Below are 25,586 nucleotides of genomic sequence, written 5' to 3'. Positions count from 1 at the left end.
AGAAAGAAATAAAAGCAAGAGGGGAGGGTATAGAGCATATGCTTAGCATGCACGAGCTGCTGGGTTCAATCCCCAGTACCTCCTCTAAAAGTAAACAAATCTAATTACCTCCTCCCTACCAAAATAAAATAATTAAATGATACAATAATAAGTAAATAAGTTTTTTTAAAAAAAAAGAAATAAAAGCAGAGTCTCTGTGCAAATGTCTGGGCATTCAAACCATTCTGCCTTAAGACAACATCAAGTCCCTCTCTGTGAATAGCGGGGAGAGATCAGCAGAGAACCCTGCAGCATTTCCGCTCACTTCCACTGCAGTGATAATCATCAAACCCCTGTGATCACGAGACATGCTGCGAGGTCTGCCTCTGTGAGGTTTACACAAGATAATGTGTGCTCAGTCCTCTCACTCGGCATGTTGGGCACCAGTGTTGGATCTGAATCTATTTTCTGTTTTCCATTGCTACCTAATGAACAACTATCATAACACCTGCTAAGGTTCTAAAATCAGCACACAAACTGAATACAGATATGATAAATGTGCTATATTCCTATTAGGAAATACAGATGTGTAATTTAATAATAACTGTTTAGGAACAGATAAAATATATCAGCTCTAAGATATGTACAGCCAATTCCTGTTAGTCCCAGCAGTTACATTCTAGAAAGTCACAGGGAACACTGGATTAGTGAACCACTGCTCCTAGAGAAAACACGCACGTATCTATGCATGCATGTATATACGATGGTGATCTTAAGTCATAAAAACAACTCATCCTAGTCTATTCTATGTCCTTTCTTTTACAAAGAGAAAAACACAGTTCATAAGCTTAAGTGACCTGCCCGAGGCGGGCCCACACTTGGAACTCAAAGCCGGGTCAGAGCGGGGAGCTCCCTGTACCACACGGCCCTGCCCCGCCAGTCTCTGTCCTCTGGTCACCTCCACGAGACTGAAACAAGAAGACAACTGGGAACACACGCCGGGAATGTCCCTGTGAGACAATTTAAACTTCTTTCTCACTCTGCATGTTCATGAATGACCTCCAAAGTGCCATGAGGATTAGTTTTGGGGGTGCAAACTTAGCAACTGGGTGAATTTGCAAACACAAAATTTGCAAATAATGAGGGTCAACTGTATCTGTTTTTAATTCAGCTCATTTACTATTGAGATAACTATCAAAACGAGCGGACAGCAGCAATTCAACCCAGGCGGCAGTGCGTGTAGGCAGTATCACATGTATCTTACCTTTCTGAGCTTGGAAGGGTTTTCCACCTCCATTACGGTGCTTTACACCTCTATCAGCCACAAAGCCAGAGGATAAAGTCACATTGGTGGGCTGGTTTCTCATTTTCTTAGCATGTTTCCTTTCTTTTGCATTAGACATTTCTGGAAAGAAAGTAATAAATTTAGTACAGGGAGAAGAAACTTCCATTCAAAAATAAAAATAAATTTAGTGAATAAACGTTCATGTGACTCAAAATTTGCCTCTTCAGTATAATAAATCTCCATTTATCACAGGTGGATTGATGATATTGAAACATCATCCTGATACTGATCTACAGCAGGGGTTTCTAACCAGCGGGATCTCCAAGGGAGCCAGGAATGGTCTCAACACCAAAAACCTGATTCAACAGAAAAAAAAAATTCTATTTTGCACTGCCAAATAATTGAGGCATACACCATTGCAGACACTGCATAAAGTCTGTTGGAAGAATGAAAAATGAGATGTGAAAAGATCCCTATGCTGTGGCAAAAAAAATAAACAAATAAACTAGCTAAAACATTTTATCAAAATTCTTAGGTGAAACAAGAGCCACATGAATCCATGAGATACGGGCCACACTACTCCGACGGGATAACTTCACCAAAAGTTGGACATAAATTACTGATGTTTTCATTTCTACTACTGAGCTGAGGCCAGCTGTACCTTTAATTTATAAAAGCAAAAGGATTTCTATTTGAAGTAAGGACAAAGGACAAAAACCTGGTGGAGCCTGATGGCTTTACTCAGTAGTTCTCAGCTCTCAAGCTCAACACCTCCTTTCTTTTACTGAATAATTTGAAACACCTGTTTTCTATTTTAAATGAAACTCATTAACATAATCTGCTAGACCCATAACTTTTTATCAAAACATGTCCTACAATATGTGCCCTAATTGTAATGTAAAGGAGGACTAAAAGTAATTTTAATAAAATATGTATTTCCTGTGTGTAAATATTTCACTGTAACTGTACTTGATGACATCATAAAATAGATATTTTTAACCCGGGGGATAATCATTGACACAGGCACCAACAGAGGCATTGGCACAATCTGTAGAGCTGGAGAAGGGTGCTGGAAGCCCCCTTCCTACCCCCTACAACAGTCATGAATGCTTTTCCCTGCTGTCTATAGGGAGGTCTCATGCAGGGAATGGCCCTGAAGGAAGGGGGACACTAGGAGGTTGGGAAGCTCAGAGTAGCAGAACCAAGCTATTCCCTAAGAATTTAAATATTAATACTAGTATTAATATTAGTCTTTATTCGTACCTATACACAGAAGTACCATGAATGAAACAGCTACAAAGGCAAAGCAATAGAGGTGTGTTGTACTAGTACCTCAAAGAGAAAGTAGCAATGCCACTGATGACATTTCCAAATTTCCTAACATTTCCTAACTTTCCAAATTGGTAAACACTCCTTGGTAAAGTACAAATTTTTATTTTTAAGTAGAATCTTGCCTTGACTTACTGTATTCCTAGAAAGTTGTGTATATATTGAATCTATGCAGCCAAATGCCTTTATGCAAAGCAGGGCTGGGTACTGGACAACTGTGGGACTTTGCACACTGCGGGATGGCAGCAGCGTTACCCTAATCAGTATGCCAACCGAAAGCACATGCACAAACTTTCAAACTGCCACATCAAGATTTGCATCACATCCAATGAGTACCACTGAATTAAATACCATGCATTCACTTACCTCTTTCCAATGTAAGATGTCACACAAAATTAAGAGTTATCTACATGGCATAGTGTTTAAGAGCCTTCACTTTGGAGTTAAACCTGAATTCAAATACCTTCCTTAGCAGTTTTTAGTCACATAATCTTAGGAAAATTACTTTCCCTCTTTGAGCTTCAGTCTCCTCCTTCTGTACATGGGGATAATCACAAGGCTGCTATGAGAATTAAATAAGGTAATGTCCGTAACACACAGCATGGGGCTTTGCATAAACTAAGGTCTTGGTTTTTATGGTAGCTATTATTCTTAAATAATAAATGAACTAACTATTCTTTAATAATAAATGAACTAACTAACTAGGATTTTCTTATGAGCTATTATTCTTAAATAATAAACGAACTATGTCTTTCCACTTTCTCACTCCATTCTTCTTTGACCTAAATGAAAGACAACTACATCTATAGCCAAAAACATTTTTCAAACTAAAAAACAGGTAGGAAGTAAATGCAGTTCTGCAGAAATGGTCGGCTGGTGAAGGACATGACTCAGATCAGTCTGCATTAAGAACTATTCAGAATTACCTTGCAACTTAGTCTACTATTATCTGCTTGAATCATAACTTGCCCAGCAAGACAGAGCACTACCTGGGAACCCTGGCTCTGCTCAGGGCCAGAACACGCCAGGGCCAGGCTGGGAGTCCAGGATTAGGGTAACCTTCCCAAGTCACATCTCTGAGCTTAGATTCCAGACTAAAATTTTAGCGACTGAACTAGCAATAGTCCTCTAACAGTTCTAACAGTAGAAAAGAATGAATATAGAATACATCCTTACAAAGTCTGAGGATTTGGCTTAAAATAGCTTCCAGAAGGAATCTCTTACCTTAACATTCAAGTGAATTTTACATTTATTCCTAATATTGTTTGTGTTTGTTTTCATATTCATTCAGTCAAAACTTTAATAAGAACTAAATATGTGTCAGCTTCATGAAAGTCATTTTTCCCAAATCTTCAAATAAATTGGACACGTCATGTTTTCTCATGTAGCACATTATCCCCTGGTTGATCAGACACATGCCTTGGTAGACTGGTTTGAAAATCTGGGATTAAACAAGTGATTTCTAATTTCTTCAGATCCAAAAAACTGGTGACTCAGACTTAATACAACTGCCTCAAGAATACAGGTACTTTGTTTCACAAGAAATATTTTACTCCAGTTCAATTATTTGTAATGCTCAAAGAGAACTGCTTATTTAAAAAATCATATGGTGAACTGTTTTGTAAATAAAAAAAATCTCCTACTTATCCAGTTTAATCAAATTTAACAATCTTTTGGGCACCTACCATGTGCATAATACTTTTGGGCTGTGTGTATGCCGAAGTAGTATGGGGGTGTGGCCTCTTCCCTTAAAGAATTAGTCATCTTAGGCAGCCAACATTTACTGAGAACTATATGTGCCGGGTACTATTCCACATGCCTTACTCATTTAATTCTCACAACTTTGTGAGGGAAATACTAGCACTATCCTCATTTTATAAATGAAGAAACTGAAGCCAGGGAGGTAACATTAAGTTTGTGATTGTGCTGGGATTCAAACCAGGCAGTCTGGCTCTATTCACTTGTTTTTTTGGGGTTTTTTTGGTGGGGGTAGGTAATTAGGTTTCCTTATTTATTCTTAGAGAAGGTACTGGGGATTGAACCCAGAACCTAATGCATGCTAAACATGCACTCCACCACTTGAGCTATACCCTCCCCCCTGTATTCACTATTTTTAAAACAAAAAAACAATTACAGAGATAGACCCCGTATAATAAAAGATTAAATTTTGCAGTACAGTGCATTAGGAAACTGGATACAGGAAAGAAAAAGTGTGAATCTGCAGGAAAAAGCAATGAGAAAACAGGATTTCATTAGTTAGAACTTGAATAGGGAAGAAAGAGTACTCAGGAATCTACTTTGTGAACTCAGGAGGACTCTGGACGAGTAGATTAGAGAGGGAAGAGAGAGCAGAAGAGGATAAAACTGAGTAGGCAAGGGGAGGCCAAAACTCTAAACCAATGAGAAAGCTCTGCCGGTTCCTGTGCTGGAAGTAGGAAAGCCAAAACCTCAGCAGTATGTGGAACAAAATGAGGGGGAATAAAGAGGATTTTCTTATATTACATTTCAGAAGCAGAGGACAGGGATTCTTTCTGTTACATCTCCAGCAACTAACAAAGTTCCTTGCACAAAGCAGAGGCTCAGTATATACATATACTTGCTGAACATACATGTGTACGCATAAAAGTGTGAAACGTGCCTCTCACAATGCATATATTAACAGTTAAAAAGTATTTAGCCAAGTACCACTGCTTCTGATACAGCATGACTGAATATCTGCCAAGAGACCAGCTCTGGGGTCACTTGCTGGACCAAGATCAATAATCTATTTGAAATCAGACCCCAGTCACCAGGCTTCCGCTGAGATTGAAAGGGAACACATAGCCACCTTGTAAAGCTCGAGGTGCTCTCCAGAGAAAGGAGCATGGGTAGGGCAGGGAAGTGAATGATGCCCAGATCTACGTGCTGTCCCCTGAATGACCCATCTTATTCCTTTCGGGTAGCAGGAGAGGGGTGTGAGCCCATACCGAGGGACAGCCTCTGCCCAGTGGGGCAACACAGAGAAATGACAGAGGCAGGGGTCATGAGCGCAGGGGCTGAAGTGTAAGTAGTTAAGGCGCGCAGTTGGGGGGGGGGGGGGTGTAGTCACCAGAAGAAGAGAGCCAGGCATGGCTTTCTTAACAACAGAAGCCATTTTTGGCCTAAGCCATTTTATGATCTGAGCCTGGCCCCAATGCTTGCCTTTGAACAGGTCTCAGTAATAATAGTCTTAAAGGAACAAAAGAACGAACAGCTATTATCCGGTTAGAGAAGTAGCAAGAGCAAAAATCATCTGTAAACTCCCAGTTCCATTTCCATGGTAAAGACTAGCCTGAAGCACTTTCTTGTGCAGTTTTGTGGAATGTGAACCCCCCTTGGGCGCTGAATCACAGGATCAAATGGAACCTAAGGGATGATGATGTTGACATTTTCTGACCCTCGTGCCTTCAATCAACTAACGCCTAGACTGTTGACCTTCGCCCCAATTCTATGCCGAATTCTCTTTTGCTCAAGCCCCTTCTTGACTATATATGTACACTTAGCTAAAAATTTTCCCAATTTTGCTGTTCAGGGAGACACTGCTTTGGGAAAGATTCCTGGTGTTCACCTTTCTTGCATCAAGTAATAAATCCTTCCCTCTCCCGGTTTTTCGGCTTGGTTGGTTTTTTTTTTTTTTTTTTTTTTTTTTGGCTCAACACCCACCAAGAGGTGAACCTAGCTCTTCCGTAACAAGAGGAGGTGGGGCAGGAAGAGGGGACCCCTGCGCGGAAAGTAAGGAAAGAAGACCAGGTCACCCCGGTGTGAGGAAGAAAAGCAGAGGGCAGACTGGCCAGTGCTCCAGCGCTGGTTGAGGGGACCTCCCCACCCACTCCCCTCATTCTCGCGGATCCTGGCGAACGCCAGCCCCAACACGACCTACCTGCAGACACTCTGTGGGAAGAAGCCAGAGTTCCCCAGGTCAGAATGACAAGGTTCTGCGACAGTCCGTCCAGACGCGACGTGCGCGGCGAGCGAGCTGCATGGCGCATGCGCCCATGCGACCGCTGCCTCCACGTGGCCCAGAGTCTTGCAGAGACTACAATTCCCAGAATGCTTAGCGAAACCACCCCGGGCGATGCTTTAAAGAGGGGACTATCAGCCCCGGTAGTTAGTCCCGTGATACGCCAGTGGGGTTACTGGTTAGCTGTACCCAGGGGCAGCGAGAGAACAGGGTTAGCCATGTCGTCCTTGATCAGGAAGGTAATCAGCACCGCCAAGGCCCCAGCGGCCCTTGGTCCCTACAGGTACTGAGGCATGTGGGAGTCGGGACTGACTCCAGGAGTGTGGAGTCAAGGATTCAGGGCTTGGTGGCACTGGGGTCAGAGCTGGGGCGGGCCTCAGGGTTATTTGCCCGCAACCCCGCCCAACAAGCCGAACCGGGAAGGGGAACCTAGGAAGTGGGGCAACACATCCGGAGACCTGCTGCAAGTTATAAAGTTATCAATTTTATATTTAAAATGATAAAGAAAAGAGATATGGTCGGGAAAATCAGGGACGTTATGAAGTAAAAGGGAAGTTTGGAGCATGTTCGAAAGCAAAATATGGGGAACTAGAAGATTAGAAATGAGGATATCCTGTTTCTCAATAAACACGTAACGGTAAAACAAGTTTTACTTCTAAATTTAAATTGATATTAAGATTTCTTTATCAACATTTTTGAAACGGGGATACTTAATGCTACTGAATTGTATACCTTAAAATGGTAAATTTTGTTTTATATATATCACAATTTAAAAAAAAAACAGTGGAGGGGCTTTCTTTATCCAGAAACGAATAAATTTGCCTTTAAAGTTGATTGGTTTGTCTCTCTTTCAAGTCTCAGTGTAGCCTATTCGTTTTCCTGTGATTTTATACTAATTCTGAAATTTAGTATCCTCGCTGCAAGAAAAGTTCCAAAAGCACTTTGCAGAAATGAAGAGTACCCTCACAGTTGGAGTTGGAGCCTTAATTGACCCTGCAGCAGCAGTGATTAAACTTGTCTGATAATTACACATTTTCTTAAGAGCACTCTTGGCATTGCTTTTGTTTGTTTTACAGCTTTGCTGAGGTACAAGTTACATATAAAACTGACCCATTCTAAGTTTTAGTAAATGTATAGTCATGCATCAACTGCTACAAACAAGGTTTTGAGTATTTCCGTCAACCTACCCTCCCCCACCAAAAAAAATTCCCTCATACTCTTTTGTGATCAGTTCCCACTCCTACCCGAGGCAGCTACTAATATACTTTCTGGGTTTTGTTTTGTTTTTCCCTAGAATTTCATATAAGTAGAATCAAATAATATGTAGCCTTTAGTTGGATCTATTAGTGGGTGTTTTTTATTTGTTTTTCTTGTTGGCTATCATGAATAATGCTGTTCTGAACATTCATAAAGTCTTTGGACATGTGTTTTCATTTCTTTTCGGTAGTTGCCTAGGAGAGAAATTGCTGGGTTGTATGTTACGTATATGTTTATAAGAAGTTGCCAAGCTGTTTTCCAAAGTGTCTGTCCTACCAGGCATTCCCACCAACAATGTATGAGGTCTCCAGTTGCTCCATATCTTCTTCAATGCTTGTTATTGTCAGTGATGCCTTATTGTATGTAATGGTATCTTAGTGTGGTTTTGGTTTACATTACTCCTTGGCTCTTTCTATGTCTTCTTTTGTGAAGTATCTGTTTAAACCTCCTGCCCAAATTGTACTGGGTTGTTTGTCTTTAAACTATTGAGTTATAAGAGTTCTTTATGTATTCTAGATGTAAGTCCTTTGTTAGGTACACGTTTTGCAAATATTTTCTCCTAGTCTGTGATTAGTGTTTTCATTTTCTTAAAGACGTCTTTCAACAAGCAAGTTTTTCATTTTAATGAGGTCCAATTATCAACATTTTTATTTTACATTTTGTGCTTTTTTTGCCCTAGGAAAGAAGTCTTTTAGCATTGAATTTTATATTTATATTTTATATATTCACTGTATTTCTTGTTCATTGCAGTCAGGCTGTGTTAGTCGACAGGACCATTTACATTTCAGGACAGCTAGGCATGGACCCTGCAAGTGGACAGCTTGTGCCAGGAGGAGTGGCAGAAGAAGCTAAACAGGTGAGTGATTTTTCGTATTTGAAGTTCCCTTCTCTCTTTTTAATATTGAGGAGTATTAGGAATCCCCTTGACTGATTTGTTTTATAGAGATTATCAGATAAGTGCTTTTTAAGTTACTGATTGACTTAGGACAGTTTTTTGTCAGTAGAAAATTGGAAATGTTATGAATCATTTAACAACCAAAAAAAAAAAAAAAGATAAAGGTGACTTTAAACTTGAATTATTGGATATTAACTAAGCTTATTGTGATAAATCATTTTACAATATATACATATATTAAATCATGTTATACACCTAAAACTAATACAATGTTATATATCAGTTATATTTCAATAAAATGGGAGAGGGAAACCCTGAATTACTGATCAGATAACATCTTGCTACTTCCACATGGATTGGGAAATTTTCTTATCAGGGCCAATGACTTGCAAAAAAAAAAAATCCACCACCACAGAAGTAAAAGTCAACATTTGTTAGAAAGAGAGCTATAGCAAAGGTTCCATGCAGTATGTCTTTTAAAATCAGAATGGGGGATAGAATTCTAATCCAATAAATAGAATTAAATTATAATTTAATATTTTCACTGAGTCATTTGTAATATTCAAAGATAAAAAACAACCCAAATACCCATCCATAAGGAAGTAGTTAAGTAAATCATGCTAGATCCATTCAATTAAGTTAATATATTGAGATCTCCAAGATAAGTTGTTATATGATAAAATAAAACCAAGATGCAGAACAGCATGCACAATAAGCTACGACCTCTGAGTGTGCGTCTGTCTAAGGATATAATCATTTACATTGGTATAAGCACTGAGTGTCTCTGGAAGGTTATACAAGAAACTAGAAACAATGCTTACCTCTGATGAAGGAAACTGATGGGGTGGGTAGGGAAGGAGACATCTTTTCATTGTATGTGCTTTTTTTTTTATAGCTTTTGAGGTTGTTTTTTCTTTTTTGCCATATCCATGTATTACTTATTTAGGAGATTAATTACTTTTTTATAAAAATCAAATAATGTGACCAGTCAAGTGGAAGAATGAGCTGAAAAAATAATAAATTAAGGACAGGGTGAAAAACCAATGTTTTTCCAAAAGCCATAGTGTCAAACATATACACAATTTGCTAATATTGTTTTTTGAGAAAAAGGAAGAACTCTTTAAAAATCGAATATTGCTTTAGGGAGGGAGGGTATAGCTCAGTGGCAGAGCACATGTTTAGCATGCACGAGGTCCTGGGTTCAATCCCCAGTCCCTCCACCAAAAAAAATCAATAAATAAATAAACCTAATTTCCTCCCCACCCCAGAATAAAATAAATAAAAATCGAATATTGCTTTAAAAAAAAACATGTTTTAATGCTGACTAGCTCATATTTATTCTCAGACTGATACAGAATTAGGAGCCCCAGTAATTATTTCTGTTTTAGCTTAATGGACATTGGCTGAGAATTTCACACACCCAGCACTTAGGAAGAGACTTCAGTCTTTTTCCTCACAAAAGTAGACAAATTCTCACTGTATTTCCATTAAAGAAAGCCAAGAAGCAATTCACTTGTAGAGAGGTGGCCTCCCAAGAGTGTAATTTCCTAGAAAAGGAAAATTTTTTCTGCAGCATAGGCTATTTAAGGAGGTATTAGGGAAACATGGTTAGTTGAATTCAATTAAAGCTTTAATGTAACATCAGTGCCTTAAGCCTTTTTTGCCTTGGTTCACAGGCTCTTACAAACATAGGTGAAATTCTGAAAGCTGCAGGCTGTGACTTCACGAATGGTGAGCAACTTGATATTATTTCACATTTCTGTTTGATATTTCTTTGATCTTTTTGAAGAATACATGGCATTCAGTAATATGTCATGCCAAATATTTGTTGTTTAAAATTGGTTTAATTTCAATCCCACTTTAATCAAGAATCAGTCACCAACCCATATACATACTATTGATGAAAAATTAATCAGTAGTCAATCTAAGAAAAAACTGGAAAATTTTATTTGAGCCAACCTGAGGATTATAACTTAGGAGACAGTCTTTCAGAAAGCTCTGAGAACTGTTCTGAAGAGGTAAGGGGAGAGGCCAGAAAATAATATGATTTTGGTGAAGGGGTACATTCAGTCAAAGGGCACACACCTTGGTAGAAGTTTACTGCTATTCACAAGGAACAGATTTCTTAATGGTTTTAGTGCTTTCCTAAGTATGGGAAGATTCCAAAAACTAGGTTCCTTAAATTTTCTCCTGAAAATATCTATCTGAGAGCCAGTTGTGCCAGTTGTCCCAGAGCACAAAGTGCCTTATCCTGATCTCCCTCAGTTCCTTTCAGGATATATTATTGCAGGTCAGCGACTGCAGTGGCTGAGGACGATTCTTGTAGGACTGGATGGTGGGCAGCATTCTTTATTTCACAATTCCCTCCCTTTCGACCTTAATTCCAACCAAGGTTTGGGAGGCATTTCAGGATCAGTTGGTCCCACAGCACTAGGAATGCTCATTCCCAGGGCAGGTGAGGATTTCATTGATAGGCCACTCAGTGTACTATTAGGGACTAGGGCTCTGTTAACAGTAGCAAAAGCCACAGTCCAGGAAGTGGTTCTCTCTTGTTGCTTCCTCCGATACCTAGAGTTACATTATTATAATCATTGATCTTGTGAAACTGTCATTTCAAGTCATCCAGTTAGCCTTATTTTTATTGGAGGCTCAGTCACACATTTGGTAGAGCAGGAAACAGTAATCTTGTAAAATAGGCAGAATACAAGTAATACAACTAGTGACATTAATGAGGTCATAAGTAGGTAACGTTACTTCTAAAGAGTTACATGGCTGGCACCAGCAGAAGAACTGAACCTTGTGGCTGGGCAGGTATTTCTGTCGTTGGAGAGGTCTGGGTAAGGCTCACTGCAGGTGCACAGTGCACCCTAGAGGGGACGGAGGAGGACTAAATGGGCAGAGAAAAATGTTTACGTTTAAATTTTTCTTGTCTTGCCTTAAAATGTGAATTTTATTTCATCAGCACTGTTTCTCTAAGTATGTTTTGGATCCGACCAGGTGACTAAATAAACATAATGGCAATTTATATATCTCCTAGTGGTGAAAACAACGGTTTTGCTGGCTGACATAAATGACTTCAGTACTGTCAATGACATCTACAAAGAGTGTGAGTAGTCTGGCTTTATTACTGTTTTCCATTTTAAAGAGAAATGAATCTATTACCCTTAATGAGTGTCCTTTATGAATTAAGAGTGTGAGGAGATGCTGAAGAAATGGTCATAGATCTTGTCCTAAAAGAATCAATAGCCTAGTTGGAAACATGCAGTGTGCCCTCATGAAAAAGATCCAAGACATTTCTATTGCATTTTCTAGAATAACATACTACAGCCTGACAAATCCATTTTCCTAAAGCTCAATTTTGGTACACGCTTCTCAGGCTTTCTGTAAGTATCACTTTAAAAACAACCCCCTTCATGTCAAACAAGATGAACGTGTCAGAGTATATGGGTATTTTCATTTTTTTCTCAAAAAGTTAAGGTATTTTTTAAAGTGTTAACTATCATAGGAATCCTCTGGCAAGATATTTTATCAAACAAATATGAAAGTGAGCTGCTTTTTTTTCACGTTGGTTACTTGCCAGATTCTTACTTATGCAGGGTTGGGTAACAATATAATATCTGAAGACTAAAATGAAATTCTTTTAAATTTAGATTTCAGGAGTAGTTTTCCTGCGAGAGCTGCCTACCAGGTTGCTGCTTTGCCCAAAGTAAGTATGCTGTAAAATGACTCATGTACACAATTTTAAATTTCTACATTGTTTTCTGAATATAACAAACTAAGCACTGTGGCAGGAACTTAAAAGTCTAAAAGGAAGCACCCAATATTACATGCATGGCGGGGAGGGGAGACAAAGAAATTTAAGAAAATTTTTAAAATTTGACCTAAAAGTTAAGAAAATTAAAAAGCAAGACCACACATGAACATGGACACAATAGAATCAGAGTACTTAAATTGTGAGAAAAAGTAAAATGGGAGCTGCACTGTTTTCATGTTACTTAGAGACTATACATTGAGCCAGGTCTGTGCGTTCTGCAGTAAAATTTTTACTTTTCTATTGTATAATCAAAAATCTAGACCTTTCATTAGAAAAAATAATCTCAAAACCAGTGGCTCATATATTTATCTCACTGTTCTTATTTTGGTACCCTAATATAACTAGAAGCTCTTCCTCTGCCCTTAGCACAACATTCACACCTACAAAGAAGCAGCTCTCACTGACCTCTGATTCTAATTTTCCACTGAAGAAAATTATCTTCTATGATGGGGGGAGGGTACAGCTCAGTGGTACAGCGCATGCTTAGCATGCACGAGGTCCTGGGTTCAATCCCCAGTGCCTCCTTAAAAATATATATATATCTCCCCTCTATGAGTGGTATTTTTGTTGCTTTAATTGGTTGTTAGCTGGAATGATCAGCATCATCAGATTGCTTAAGGCATAGAGTGTGACTGAAGGAGCTCTGAACTTGGAGTCACAAGACACGCGTTTGAACCTCTTTGTTTAGCTTTGCGTCCTGGAACAGGTTAATCAACCTTTCCAAGCTTCCGTGTGTCATCTTCTGAATTGAGAGCCCACTTGATAATAGAGCAGCTGTGAGAGTCACGTGAGCAAACAGAGCTGACCACGTTTAGCATGCTAGCCTGGCCTCTCCTCGATTCCTAGTGAACGTTCCCCTTCCTGTCCTTTGAAAAGCTTAATGTTAAAAGTACATGTCTTTCTGTTAATCGCACGTGCTTTTAGTAGGCCTTGTGGCCCTCTCTTAATCTGTGAAAAATGATCTAAACATCACTTCGATATTTTCCTGACAGGGAGGCCGTGTTGAGATCGAAGCAGTAGCTGTCCAAGGACCTCTCCAGACAGCATCACTCTAAGTGGGCCCAGTGTTACTTAATCTGGAATTTTAATAATGTTTTTAATTAATTCAGCTAATGTCTTACTTTTTATAATTGATGTTGGGAAGTGTAAGGTTGATGGGCATATCTGAAGTTACTATGGAAATACCATATAATAAGGGGGATTGAACACAAATTGAAGATTAATGATGAAGCTAGTTACTGATGTTATAAAGTACACTTATAACACTCGTATCGCTGGATGTGGGAAAAGAGACACACATTACATAGTTACTCAGATAAATAAAAGGAAAGGGAAATAGCATGTAGGAAAGATGAGTCGCTAATTCCTGAGAAATAAAGAGCACACCTAATTCAATTAAACCCTATTAAGTCAATGATGTGAAATATTTAGCTCTCATGTCAGATACATGATTCTGCTTTTGCTTGAATAAAACTCAAGTGTTTAAGTTTGAATGGTAGAGATGAAGAAGAAACTGGGCCAAAAGGAGAAGAAACTGGGCCAAAATTTTATATAGATGATACTTTTCTAATGGAAATAAAATAGCATGCAGATTTTCCTTGGTGTGAGTCTGTTCACGTATTTTTTTTAACACTTTAATTCATACATTAAATTACATTACCTAATTAAGGGTGGAGGAACCATGAAATTTAAACTCCAACTTTTTTCTCAAAGCTTACAATTCTGACTTTGTACATTTTTACAGTGTTGTAATAAGGCTGTGGATAACTATTTTGTGTTTGTTCTTTGAAGTCTTTTAACATTTTTAGACAACTGCTACGTGAGTACCTCCTTGTCGCAGAATAAATTTTAATACACAACTATATAGATTATAAAGCGAGAGCCGCCTTCACTCGCCGTCCGTTCCGCTTACCTCCCCAAAGATGGCCACTGCTGAGAGTTTTGAGCCTTTAAAAGGAGCTTTACTGTATGTATTATTCTACAGATTGCTTTCTTCTGTCTTGCAGGCCTTCCATATAAATACATATAGATCTACCTCATTTTAAAAACTGTTACAGAGTCTTCTTCGCTGTGGGCATACCTTAGGTGATTTAACCATTCCTCCGAACAATTCGATGTTTGCAAAATATTAACACCAGTGCTGCCGTAACATTTTCACACACACACCTAACATTCTTCCATATTACTTATTTGTTTCAGGTTATTTTAGAAATGTGATGCTAATTTGAAAGGTTTGGTCTACCAAATGACAATTTAAAAGCAGTTAAGAACACCAGTTTTTTGTTTGTGTTTGGGGTTTTTTGTGGGGGGAGGGGAGGTAATTAGGTTTATTTATTTATTTAATAGAGGTACTGGGGACTGCATGCTAAGTGCAGGCTCTACCAGTGAGCTATACCCTCCCTCCTAAGAATACCCGTTTTAAGAGCACAGACTTGAATTCCAATGGGGTTCTAGGCCCAGATCTACCATTCATTAGCTCTATGACCTTGAACTAGTTGTTCAACCTCTTTAAGCCTCAGTTTCCTGAGAGATAATAATTGCACCTTCTCAAAGGGATGTCATAAGAATTGAATAAGATAATGTTTATGGAAAGTACTTAGTGTCTAGCATACAGTAAAGGCTCAAAAAAGCTATCACTACTCAGCAGTGTTTAATAATTGTTAATCATATGGAATAATGTGCTAGATGGAAAAGTTTCTGCTATTTTTACAACTAAATTTATTGACAAAAGATAAAGATGAGGATTCTTCAAGCAGGCAGGGTTGTAGTATACCACTGTGAATTGATAAAACAAGTAGGCACCGAAAATTATTGTAGACATTTTTACAAGAAGCAGTATAGCACAGTAGTTAAGGGCATGACTGTGGAGCCAAAATCCTGGAGTTCAAATCCTGTTTCACCACTTACGAGCTTTGTAACTTTGGGCAAGTTACTTAAAGTGCTCTGTTCTGTTTCTCCTGTAAAATATCTCCTGTGTTTCATCTGTAAAGTGGGGCTATGACTAGTACCTACTTTATAAGGTTGTTGTAAGGATTAAAGAACTTAGTATGTATTAAAGCACTTAGAATAATGCCTGGCACATACCTATGATGATGATAGAAGGCTTTCTATTATTTGGCAATAAAAATGAGCAATCAAGCCACAGAGAGACATGGAGGAACCTTAAAAGCATTACTAAATGCTGTCTGAGAAGATTACATATTACATGATCCCAACTGTATGACATTCCCAAAGAAGCAAAACTATGGAGATGATAAAAAGATTAGTAGTTTGGTGCAGCCATTATGGAAAACAGTATGGAGATTCCTCAGAAAACTAAAAGTAAGATTTACCATATGATCCAGCAATCCCACTCCTGGGCATATACTGGAGGGAACTCAAATTTGAAAAGATAAATACACTCCAAGACATGGAAGCAGCATAAATGTCCATCAACATATGACTAGAGACGTTAGGACAGCAAAACTACTATGTATGATACTGTGATGGTAGATATGTGTCATGCATTTATCAAAAACCATAGAATGTACAACACAGAGTGAACCCCAGTGTAAACTAGAGACTTTAGTTAATAATAATGTGTCAGTATTCATCAGTTGTAACAAATGTACCACAGTAACTAAACATGTTAATAATCACAGAAACTGCAGTGGGGAGAGGGAGTATTTGGGTACTCTGTCATTAAAATGTCCTAGAGGGGGGAGGGTATAGCTCAGTGGTAGAGCACATGATTAGCATGCAGGAGGTCATGAGTTCAATCCCCAGTACCTCCATTAAATAAGTAATAATAATAAATAAACCTAATTACCTCCCCCCAACAACAACAAAAAAAGAGTGAAAAAAAAAGTCCTAGAAAATTTAAACCTTTTTTTTTTTAAGGATTGTAGTAATGCCATCTGTGTTAGAGTGTTAAGTGAAAATTTCTTCCCTTTCAATTAGAAGATGGTGCTCATAGTTAACTGGTATTGCCTAAAAATATAAAAACTTAGGAAAATCAGCAAGTGACAAACACCACCAACCCCCCTCCAAATGTGCTTGGAAAAATGTTTGACAGGTGGTGAAATTTGTCTAGGACAGTACCTGAATTTAAGTTACCCATCGAAACTGGCTTTTTATAAAAAAAAAAAAACAGTTTATTATCTACTTCACACTTATCAAAGAAGCTATATAATTTATATGCATAGTTTAAAGCATAATAAAATGAACAGCTACATACCAAACCCAGCTTAAGAAGGCAACATCACCAATAGTCTTGAAGCCCCACATAAGCCCTTCTCAGTCCCATTCTCCTTGCTTCCCCCGAAGGTAACTACAACCCTAAATTTTGTGTTAATCGTTCTTGCTTTTCTTTATAGTTTTGCCACATAGACGTTACGCATTTAAATGATTGTTTAGTTTTGCCTGGTTTTGAATTTTATGTTAATAAAATACGGAATATATTTGTCTGACTTGTTTTCATTCAATGTTATGGTTTAAAAAAAACAAACATCTAGTATCAAGCAGATACCAAAGAATGCTGGCCTCCTCCATTCCCACCACACAGTGAGAAAAAGAACATTCTTACTGCTGTAGAAGACCAGTCATGATGCCCCAGTCCTGTCCCCTTCTCTCCCATCTCAGAGGAAACCTATATCCTGAATTTTGCATTTATCATTTTTTCTTTCTTCTGTTACATGTTTGAATCATTAAAATGTTTCTAAGTTTCTGAAGTAAAACAAAAATGAAACCATATTTGCATTGTTTTTTGCTTTTAAAGGAAATGTCTTTAATGTTTCACCATGGAGTATGATGTGTGCTGTGGGCTTTTCATGTATTTCTTTTATTAAATCAAGACAGTTTCCTTCTAGCCCTGCTTTGCTAAAAGCCCTCCTTCCATCCTTCCTTCCTTCCTTCCACAAATACTTAATAAGCCAGATATTGTTACGAGTGCTGTGAATATACTACAATAAATAGCTACAAATCTACAAATGAGTCAAAAACCAGATATTGTTATGTGCTGTAATTCCAAAATAAACAGCCAAAGATTCTCCTCTTATGGTAAGCAGACAAACAAAACATACAAATTATGTATTAGACAAATTCATAGGGAAAGAAGATAGATTAGAGGTTACCGGGGTTGGGGGTAGCAAGCTATGGGGAGTTACTGCTTAATGGGTACAGCTTCTATTGGAAGTGATGAAACAGTTTTGGACATAACAGTGATGATTTGCACAGCATTGCGATGCATTTAGTGCTGCTGAATTGTACTTAAAAACAGTTAAAATGGCAAATTCTATGTATATTTTACTATAATTTTTTTAAGTTAAAAAAGACAAAAATTATGTTAGATTGTTAAGAGCTATAGGGAAAAGCAAAGCAAGGGGACTGGAGAGTACTGGGGATTACAAGTTTAACAGGGTCATTGAGGTGATGTTGGAGTTTAAAATGGTTGTTGAAATTCATTGAATTTTTTCTGTATCTATGAGATCATCATATGATTTTTCTCGTTCAGTTTGCTAATATAGTAAAATACAACTATAGTAATGAATTTTTATAGTGTAGAACCAATCTCATTCCTAGATGAATTCAACTTGGTCAACATATACGTGTTAGTCAATGCACATTCAACTTGGTCAACATATATATTTATAACGTATATGTTTCATGTTGGGCCAACTGACGTCCTTTAGAGTCTGACAGCACCCATTTCTGGGCTCTCAGATGTCTGATATTTTTTGCTGGGTGTGTCTCCCCTAACAAACTGATAGCCTCAGGTAATGCCTACCTTATCAGAGTCAAACCCCACTGCCCTTCACGGACCCTAAACCTCTTACCTCACCTACAACCAATCAGGGACAAGTCAACCAGGCACCTTGTGACCAACTTTATAAAACACAAAACACCCCCAAAACAGGCTCTTGGTGCTCATGCAGGCTCCCCTTGCCTGTGTGACCTGCTGCTGTCTATGACAGTGTCCCGTAATAAACCCCTTTCTATTCTTATACTTAGCCTCTGGTAAATTCTTTTACCAACCTGTGTGTCACTGGCTCACCGACCGACCATCCCATTGTGCACACAATTCACACACTCAGATTCAGAATGATGTGATTTTGTTTAGAATCTTTACATTTATGTTCATCTGTGAGACTGGATTTTTTCTTCTATAAGAATGTATGGTAAGTATGTGTCCTTAAATGTTTGATAGTTCACCTATAAAACTAATCAGGCTTGGTATTTTCTTTGGGAAAAAATTTTATACATATAAATTTTATTTAATTATTTTTTGTGTGTTTTTATTTTGTTTGGTTTGGCGGGAAGGGGGGGGTGATTAGGTTTGTTTGTTTATTTTTAATGGAGGTACTGGAGATTGAACCCAGGACCTCCTGCTTGCTAGGCATGCGCTCTACCACTGAGCTGTACCTTCCTTCCGGGAAAAAATTCTAAGCTACTGATTCAATTTCTTTCATAACAGGAACATCCAGATTTTCTAGTCTTTTCTTCAGTCAGTTTCGGTCATTTACATTGTAACAGAATTTGCACATTTTGGGCTGCCCCTCGCAGGCCTGCAAGACCTGTACTCACCCAGCCCCAAGACGGAAGAAAGAACTCAAGAGTCAGTGACAAAGACATCGGTGGTTTAACGGACGGGGGAGGCGGGGGCGCTTACATGTCTGAAGCGAGGCCCTGGAGCGACCCCCAGCTACGTCCGGCGGACAGAAGACAGAACATGGCGGCGTCTTCACTTTCAGGGGCGGGCGGAGGTTAGCATTTATACCGGAAATCGACATCAGGTTGGCTCATTTGCTGCCGGGGAAACCAGCAGAGGCGCATGCCCCTCACCGCCCCTTTTATAAGAACAGTCAGTAGCTGGGGCCTGGGGCTAGTATGTAGGCAGGTCAGTCCCGTAAGTTGGGTGTAGCTGAAGTAGGCACTGGTCCAGCAGATGTACCCAGAGCAGGAGAAAAGCCACCTCGAACGGCCTGACCATACAGCACACTGCATCTACATTTCACCTTTTAATCACTTGTGGAGCCAGCTGGTGCTCTCCTGAAGCAACTCTAAAGAAAACCCCCACCCCAGGGCTCTCTGTGCGCCTGGAGACACCTTAACCCCCACTCCCCACTGCAGGACCCGCCACATACTTGCATTTCTGCAAGAAAAAAATCTTCCCCTTGAACAAAACTAACTGCCCCAGGAGACAGCCCGTCTCACAATACCCTAGGCGGACAGGCCTCACAAACTGGCCTAATCAGTCATAAATCGTATTATTCAGAGGAGTCCCTGACAGATCTTACAACCAATCAGGTACCTGTGCACGAATTGATCATGCAGCCCCTACTCCTGTGTGCACAGCCTCCTCCTCCCTAAAAAGACCTTACACGCCCACCCTTGATGCTTTGATTCTTTCCACAGACCCCTTGTCTGTGTGGCCTGCTGTTGCCTATAGCAACGTAATTATTAAACTTTTCTCCTATTCTTAAACTTCTCCTTGCCTTTGGTACATGTTTGCCTCGGCGCTCACACCGGCAGCTCTCGTCTGCGTGCCCACTGTTGTCTGTAGCAGCGTAACTATTAAACTCTAATTTGGTCTTAAACTGTCCTTGGCCTCTGGTAAATTCTTTTCCCAACCCGCGTCACCAGCCCGCCTCGCTGGGTCCCACAGCATCACTTGCATGTATATTCAAGGGCCCTCTTTTCATCTAATACAGTCTATCTGGGCTTCTTCTTTTTTTTTTTTTTAATCAGTCTTGCCCAGAAGTTTATCGATTTTATTAATCTTTTTAAAGAACCATATTTTGGCTTTTTTGATTCTTTCCATTATATCCTTCTTTTCTTTGTCATTAATGTTGGCTCTTATACTTAATATTTTCTCCAGCTCATTTATAAGACACTTTTTTCTACTTTTAAGACTCTTGTTTGAAAGTGACAGAAATCCAACTCAAAATAGCATGGAAATAAAGAGGATTTCATAGGTTCATATAACAGAGGAATCCAGAGTACAGCTGGCTTTAAGCATGTGTGTTCCAGAAATCTCCTGGCTCCATCCGTCTCTTAGGGGAAGATGCTGCAGGCCCAGACATATAGACCACCAAGTTACTGACCCCAGCAGGAAGACATCATTTCCTGATACCTGTGGCAGGAGAGTCTCAGAGAAGCCTCTGATTGGTCCAGCCCAGGTTAGGGACCCATTCCTGAACCAATCACTGTGCCAGGAAATTAGATACTATGGCCAGGCTGTGGTCTAAGGAGCACAGTTACAGAGAGGTCGTGACCTCAAATTCAAACCCAACAATGAGAAAGCTGGAAATAAAATGCTGAGTTGTTAGTGGCTGGGCTGGGATTTCAAGTCTTTCCACACTGACGGAGAATCACGATTTTTGTGAAATGTGAAAAAGAACACTTATTGAATATTATTAGCCTTTCACACATACAGAAATAGCAATCTTTTTGAAGTGTGTTATCATTAAATAAATAATCATAAGATGTCTAAAGAGTCACCCTTATTTCCCTGCTGTTGTCACATTCCTCACCTTTGATGGAGTATGTAATTTAAAAAATGCTCTTCTTTCTGAAGGATACAATGAGTCAAAAGGAATATGCTTCTATAATAAAAATTCACATTAAAAATACAGAGAAAAGCTTTCAAATACTTTATTTCTAATAACATACTCAATCAACATTGTAAATATTGAACCAGCAGTACAAAAGAGTTTTATAAAAATTTTGGCCATAGTTTCCGATAGCCAACGATATTCAGTTCTGAGTAAATTATCATGATTATATAAGAATAAAGAGCATTTGTCATCAACAAACATTTAGAGTGCCAAATCTGTACCAGGCCCTACAGGGCACTTTTCCTGCCCTCTAAAGAGCTTACAATCTTTTCTCTCCCATTTGGTCAACAATTAGAAAGTATTAAAAATAACTCTAAAAAAAATATTAAGCTCACTCACTGTTTTTTTTCCCCTAAGAGATCAAAAAATTATTTATCAGAAGTTGTGGTCAGCTGAGTGCTAAAATACTTGGGTACAGTTACTCTCTCTATAGCACTAATCAATAGTTACTAATAGAACAAGTATTATTGGAACATTCTACAACCCATTATCCCCAACAGATTCCAACGAGGGAAATCCAGAAGTGCTGTGCTTAGTGGTTCAATAGACTTAGGGTTCTACTAATATTTGTGCTTTGGCTAACTTGCCACTGCAACACTAAAATAATAACAATCCCTCACATACGTGAACATGATTTTTTGACTGACTGAATTATGTATAATACTTAGATTTCATCCTTTAAAGTTTATGTTTTCTGAAGCTTCTACCATGAACGTGTATTCATTTCATACTAAGAGAAAAATTATTTTAATAATAAAGGAATTCTCCCTTGTAATTATCACCTAAATAATCACTGTGTCACATTCAAGTACTTAGACAAAAGCAGTGGTTTTCCCCCTAAAAAACCCTTTTTAACAAAACTCTGGTATTTAGAAAACTTGAAGCAAATCCATACTAATCCACTGAATAACTATTAGCTGAAATGAACTTTTAGTTTGTCCTCACACTGCATTGCTAGGAGTGTGAAGGTGGTTGGAAAAGTCACTTTCGGACCTTGTGACTTCCCAGTGAGGTGATGGGGCTGAAACCCTCCCAGCCCAAAGCCTCTCTACATCAGGATAGCTACTGTTGAAAGCCTCTTTCCTCATCACTGAATAATTTAAGTATTTGGAATCAGGGTCACATGAATCAATTTAATATAAAAAGCACTACTTTTTTCATAAATTTACATGATAGTATGGATGATGTTGCTATAGTTATTTTTACTTCATTAAGAAAAATTTGAAAACTAGCTACATTTTACAAAAAAAAAAAAATGAGGCAGATTTCAAACCAAAATTATTGTCCCTAACTGGTTTCTCAGAACCCCTTTTCTGGAAACCAGAGAGACTTTCAGATCTCTGTCCCTGGTAGTGGATACAGTGGTGTGTTTATTCATGTCAGTTGCACACTTTTAAAATGAAATGGTAATTTAGATTAATATAATATAGACGAGCCCTTCTTCTGCCTTCAAAAGCTGTTAAAGCCTGGCTTTGGTATCTGGAGACGTCTTTTATTAGGTGCAGAAATCAATATCATAATCATAAAAATCAGTATCACTATAAAGCATAACAATTATGATACGATTGTAAGCCTGCAGTATCTCAAATATTACCCAATACACTTGCTAAATGCTATTTCTGAAGTAAAGCTAAAGGCCCTCAGTTTGACTCTACATGGATTAGTACTGCTGAGGAGTTCCCTAACTTTTGTTGATAGTACAAAGAAATGAAAAGAGAAATTCCACACCTGTCAACGGCTCTCTGAGATTACACCGACTCTATTTCTGCAATTAAAACCGTGAGATTACAACCAACCACTCGTTCACTTTATAAACTCTGGGGGAGAGAGGCACTGACAAAGTTTTAGATTAAATGATACCTTGTGAGCAAATGGTTCCAACTTTTCACACACAGCCATGCCTTGCTATTAGAGGATCATTCTCCTTCTACCTGACAAATGCATGTGGGCCACATGAATGGCTTTATGATGTCCACATTGCTGGCATTTGTGAAAAAATTCAGAATTGGGTCACCAAGTTAGCTTTATAAAAATGAGATGCTTGTAATGTTAGATGCTCTAACAAGTGATTGTATTTTCCAAAACAGCACAGATTATTTGACCATTGAACACTCTTTGATTAGTTAAATGTAAAAAAAAAAATTTTTTTTCCTTTAAAAGCCATTCTTAAGACCAACTGTGGAATACAGCATTTGTTATGAGTGATGTGGGTATTTTGATTGCTTAAAGGCTATTAGCTATGTTAGGAGCTCTTACTCCAAAGTTTAAGTGGAAACAGCAATGAGGTCACAGGTTGGCCAAACAGTCCTATCCTGTGGGTCCTCCAAAAGACTGGGTACAAAGAACCTCTGGCCAAGAGTTTTGGAATCTGGATTGGAGATTTCCTAGATTTGCAACTGACTCTGTTGGCAAATGTAAATGTTCACTTCCTGCTGGGGATGCCAGCTGACAAATCATTTGTTCTTCCAGTTAGATACAGAACATACTTTGATCATCTTTTTTTTTTTGCTGCCTCATCAATCATCTTAACAGAACACAAACTGGACTATAAAGTGGCTATACAGCGCCCAGATGGTAGTTTTTCTATTAATTCATTATAAACAGCTCAAGCCTTTCACCCTACTTGTGTATTTTGAATCTGGAAGCAAAACTGATGAATTCCTCTGAGTCTGGGGCCTTAGGATCAGAATGCACTTCGCCATGATAAGCCTATCATATCACTTTAAGGCAAAAGAAAAAATCCTAACATAGGAAAGTATGGATTAGTGGTTTTACATCCACTTTTCACAATGGAAGGGCTAAGTAAATTGTCATTTGTGTTTTAAAATGTGGATATATAAGCATACATTTCCATTTTAGCATATCCATACGGGCTGGCATATATCTTATCTTCTTGTGGAAGTCAACACAATAAGCTTTACCATCTTTTCACAGGACTAAAGGATACGGGAGAGACAGCTTCACTGCCCATTTTATACCTTTCTGTATTTGAGTTTAACTATAGGCATTTATTACTTAAATTTTGTTTTAAAAAATAAATTAGTAGATTACTTAGATGGCATATTTTAATTTTGGACTATTCAAATATTATGGAACATTTCCACTTTCTTTATGGGTTTTGAATTAAAAACTTAACTAATATTATCTAAAAGAATAATAACAATTTCTTAAAAAGTACAGAAAGTATCAGAAATTGATACAGATTTCCAAAATTTTCTGAGAATAAATGATTGTAGTCATTAATGGAAAATAATGGGATTAATAAATAATTTGAAAACTTCTGCATTATAATTATATAATAATGTTTTTGAGAAGTTCTTTCAAGAATGAGTTCTGAATAGATCTCTTTAGCATGTTAGAGATTTAAAAAAAAATCCACACAATGACACAGAATGGACCTTTATGCCTACTGAGTAAATCAATTCTATTTCAGTACTTGATGCAAAGTACAATTCCACTTTTTAAGATGGTCATTCATAATTTACACTTAGCTCTGACATTTTCTACTTCCTCAACATCTATATAAAAATACCTTTGGTCAGGAAAAACACTTTTAGATGACAAAATGTAGCTTGAAAGATATTATATCCATTCTGATTTATATAACTTTCTGACCTAAAATTACTGCTGTTTTTGGAACTACACCAAATACATAGCTTGTTACTAAGCTTGAGCAGCCTTGGCATGAAAATGTTAGGGTCATACAAATTCACATTTTAAATATATTATTTTTTAATGAATTAAATGTAAATGGGAATCTTTGGTATTTATTACTCATTAGTTGATTCAATAAATATTTATCAAGCACCTATTATGTTCTATTAGAAGTGCTAAATGCCTGAATTCAAAAGTACATAAAAGTCCTTGCCCCTTCGATAAAATCGTAATCCACCTTCTTTTCGTTGAAGAAAGGATGAGGTCATGTACTCAAGTAACTTCTCTTGTTGTCTACCTCAACTCTTGAAAGTCAGGAACAAAAACTAACATTAAAATCAGAGTAAAGATGATAATTCTTCCCTGTCTCCTATATTCTTAAAATTAATTACATCATCTTAATATTAGTTTAATATACAAGCTAAAATAAAAGAGTCTAGTTAGTTCATCTGAGCAGTTCTCTTTAAACTATATATTTACAAATAAGATAAGATAGCAAATGTTCCCAGAATGCAATTCTATCCTGATACTCATAAACAGAAGGCACTTACTGGTGGGCCAGATTGTTATCAATACTATTATTCACATATAATCATTTACCAAAAAAATCCCTTGGCAACTCTGGAGGAATTCTTGAAAAGTGACTTCTCTATGGTACATCACTTTAACATTAATGAAATACTATAAATGATTTTTAAATCTTGATTTCCTAGCTCCTTTCCACCTCTATTGCCCAAAATTAAATCACAGCAATCTAAAGAAAAATAAAATTAAAAAACGGGGCCCAAGGAACAGACTCC

The 25,586-nt window shown here is 38.0% G+C and overlaps 2 protein-coding genes across 8 annotated transcripts in view; one reads left to right on the top strand and one right to left on the bottom strand.

The window, feature by feature from the left end:
• The window catches only part of POP1 (POP1 homolog, ribonuclease P/MRP subunit), a 45,940-nt gene extending 26,534 nt beyond the window's left edge, over window positions 1-19,406 (bottom strand). For 2 of the 7 annotated variants that reach the window (XM_006198043.4, XM_072949502.1), the window contains exons 1-2: window positions 6,492-6,639; window positions 1,244-1,384 (exon numbers count right to left, since the gene is read on the bottom strand). In XM_006198043.4, the coding sequence (XP_006198105.3) occupies window positions 1,244-1,384; window positions 6,492-6,600 (250 nt within the window). In that variant the 5' untranslated portion in view covers window positions 6,601-6,639. Of the gene's footprint in view, window positions 1-1,243; window positions 1,385-2,959; window positions 2,982-6,491; window positions 6,640-9,545; window positions 9,730-19,099; window positions 19,161-19,184 lie in introns of those variants that run through there. The other 5 variants (XM_072949498.1, XM_072949497.1, XM_072949499.1 and 2 more) reach the window with 5 other exon arrangements.
• Window positions 6,677-14,135, top strand: RIDA (reactive intermediate imine deaminase A). The gene is made up of 6 exons (XM_006198042.4): window positions 6,677-6,855; window positions 8,580-8,685; window positions 10,401-10,455; window positions 11,762-11,830; window positions 12,375-12,430; window positions 13,531-14,135. The coding sequence occupies exons 1-6, from the start codon at window positions 6,791-6,793 to the stop codon at window positions 13,591-13,593; spliced, it is 414 nt and encodes a 137-aa protein (XP_006198104.1). The 5' UTR covers window positions 6,677-6,790; the 3' UTR covers window positions 13,594-14,135.
• Window positions 19,407-25,586: the final 6,180 nt, after the last annotated feature.

Source organism: Vicugna pacos, chromosome 25 (genome assembly GCF_048564905.1).
Source record: "Vicugna pacos chromosome 25, VicPac4, whole genome shotgun sequence".
NCBI classification, from domain to species: Eukaryota; Metazoa; Chordata; class Mammalia; order Artiodactyla; family Camelidae; genus Vicugna; species Vicugna pacos.
Note: the sequence above shows the minus strand (reverse complement) of the source record. Positions and strands in the feature narration are given on the sequence as shown.

Coding starts and splice junctions, on each gene's coding strand:
- RIDA (XM_006198042.4), top strand. CDS start 6,791: ATGTCGTCCTTGATCAGGAAGGTAATCAGCACCGCCAAGGCCCCAGCG. Junction 6,856..8,579: donor GCGGCCCTTGGTCCCTACAG/GTACTGAGGCAT, acceptor TGTTCATTGCAG/TCAGGCTGTGTTAGTCGACA. Junction 12,431..13,530: donor AGGTTGCTGCTTTGCCCAAA/GTAAGTATGCTG, acceptor TTTTCCTGACAG/GGAGGCCGTGTTGAGATCGA.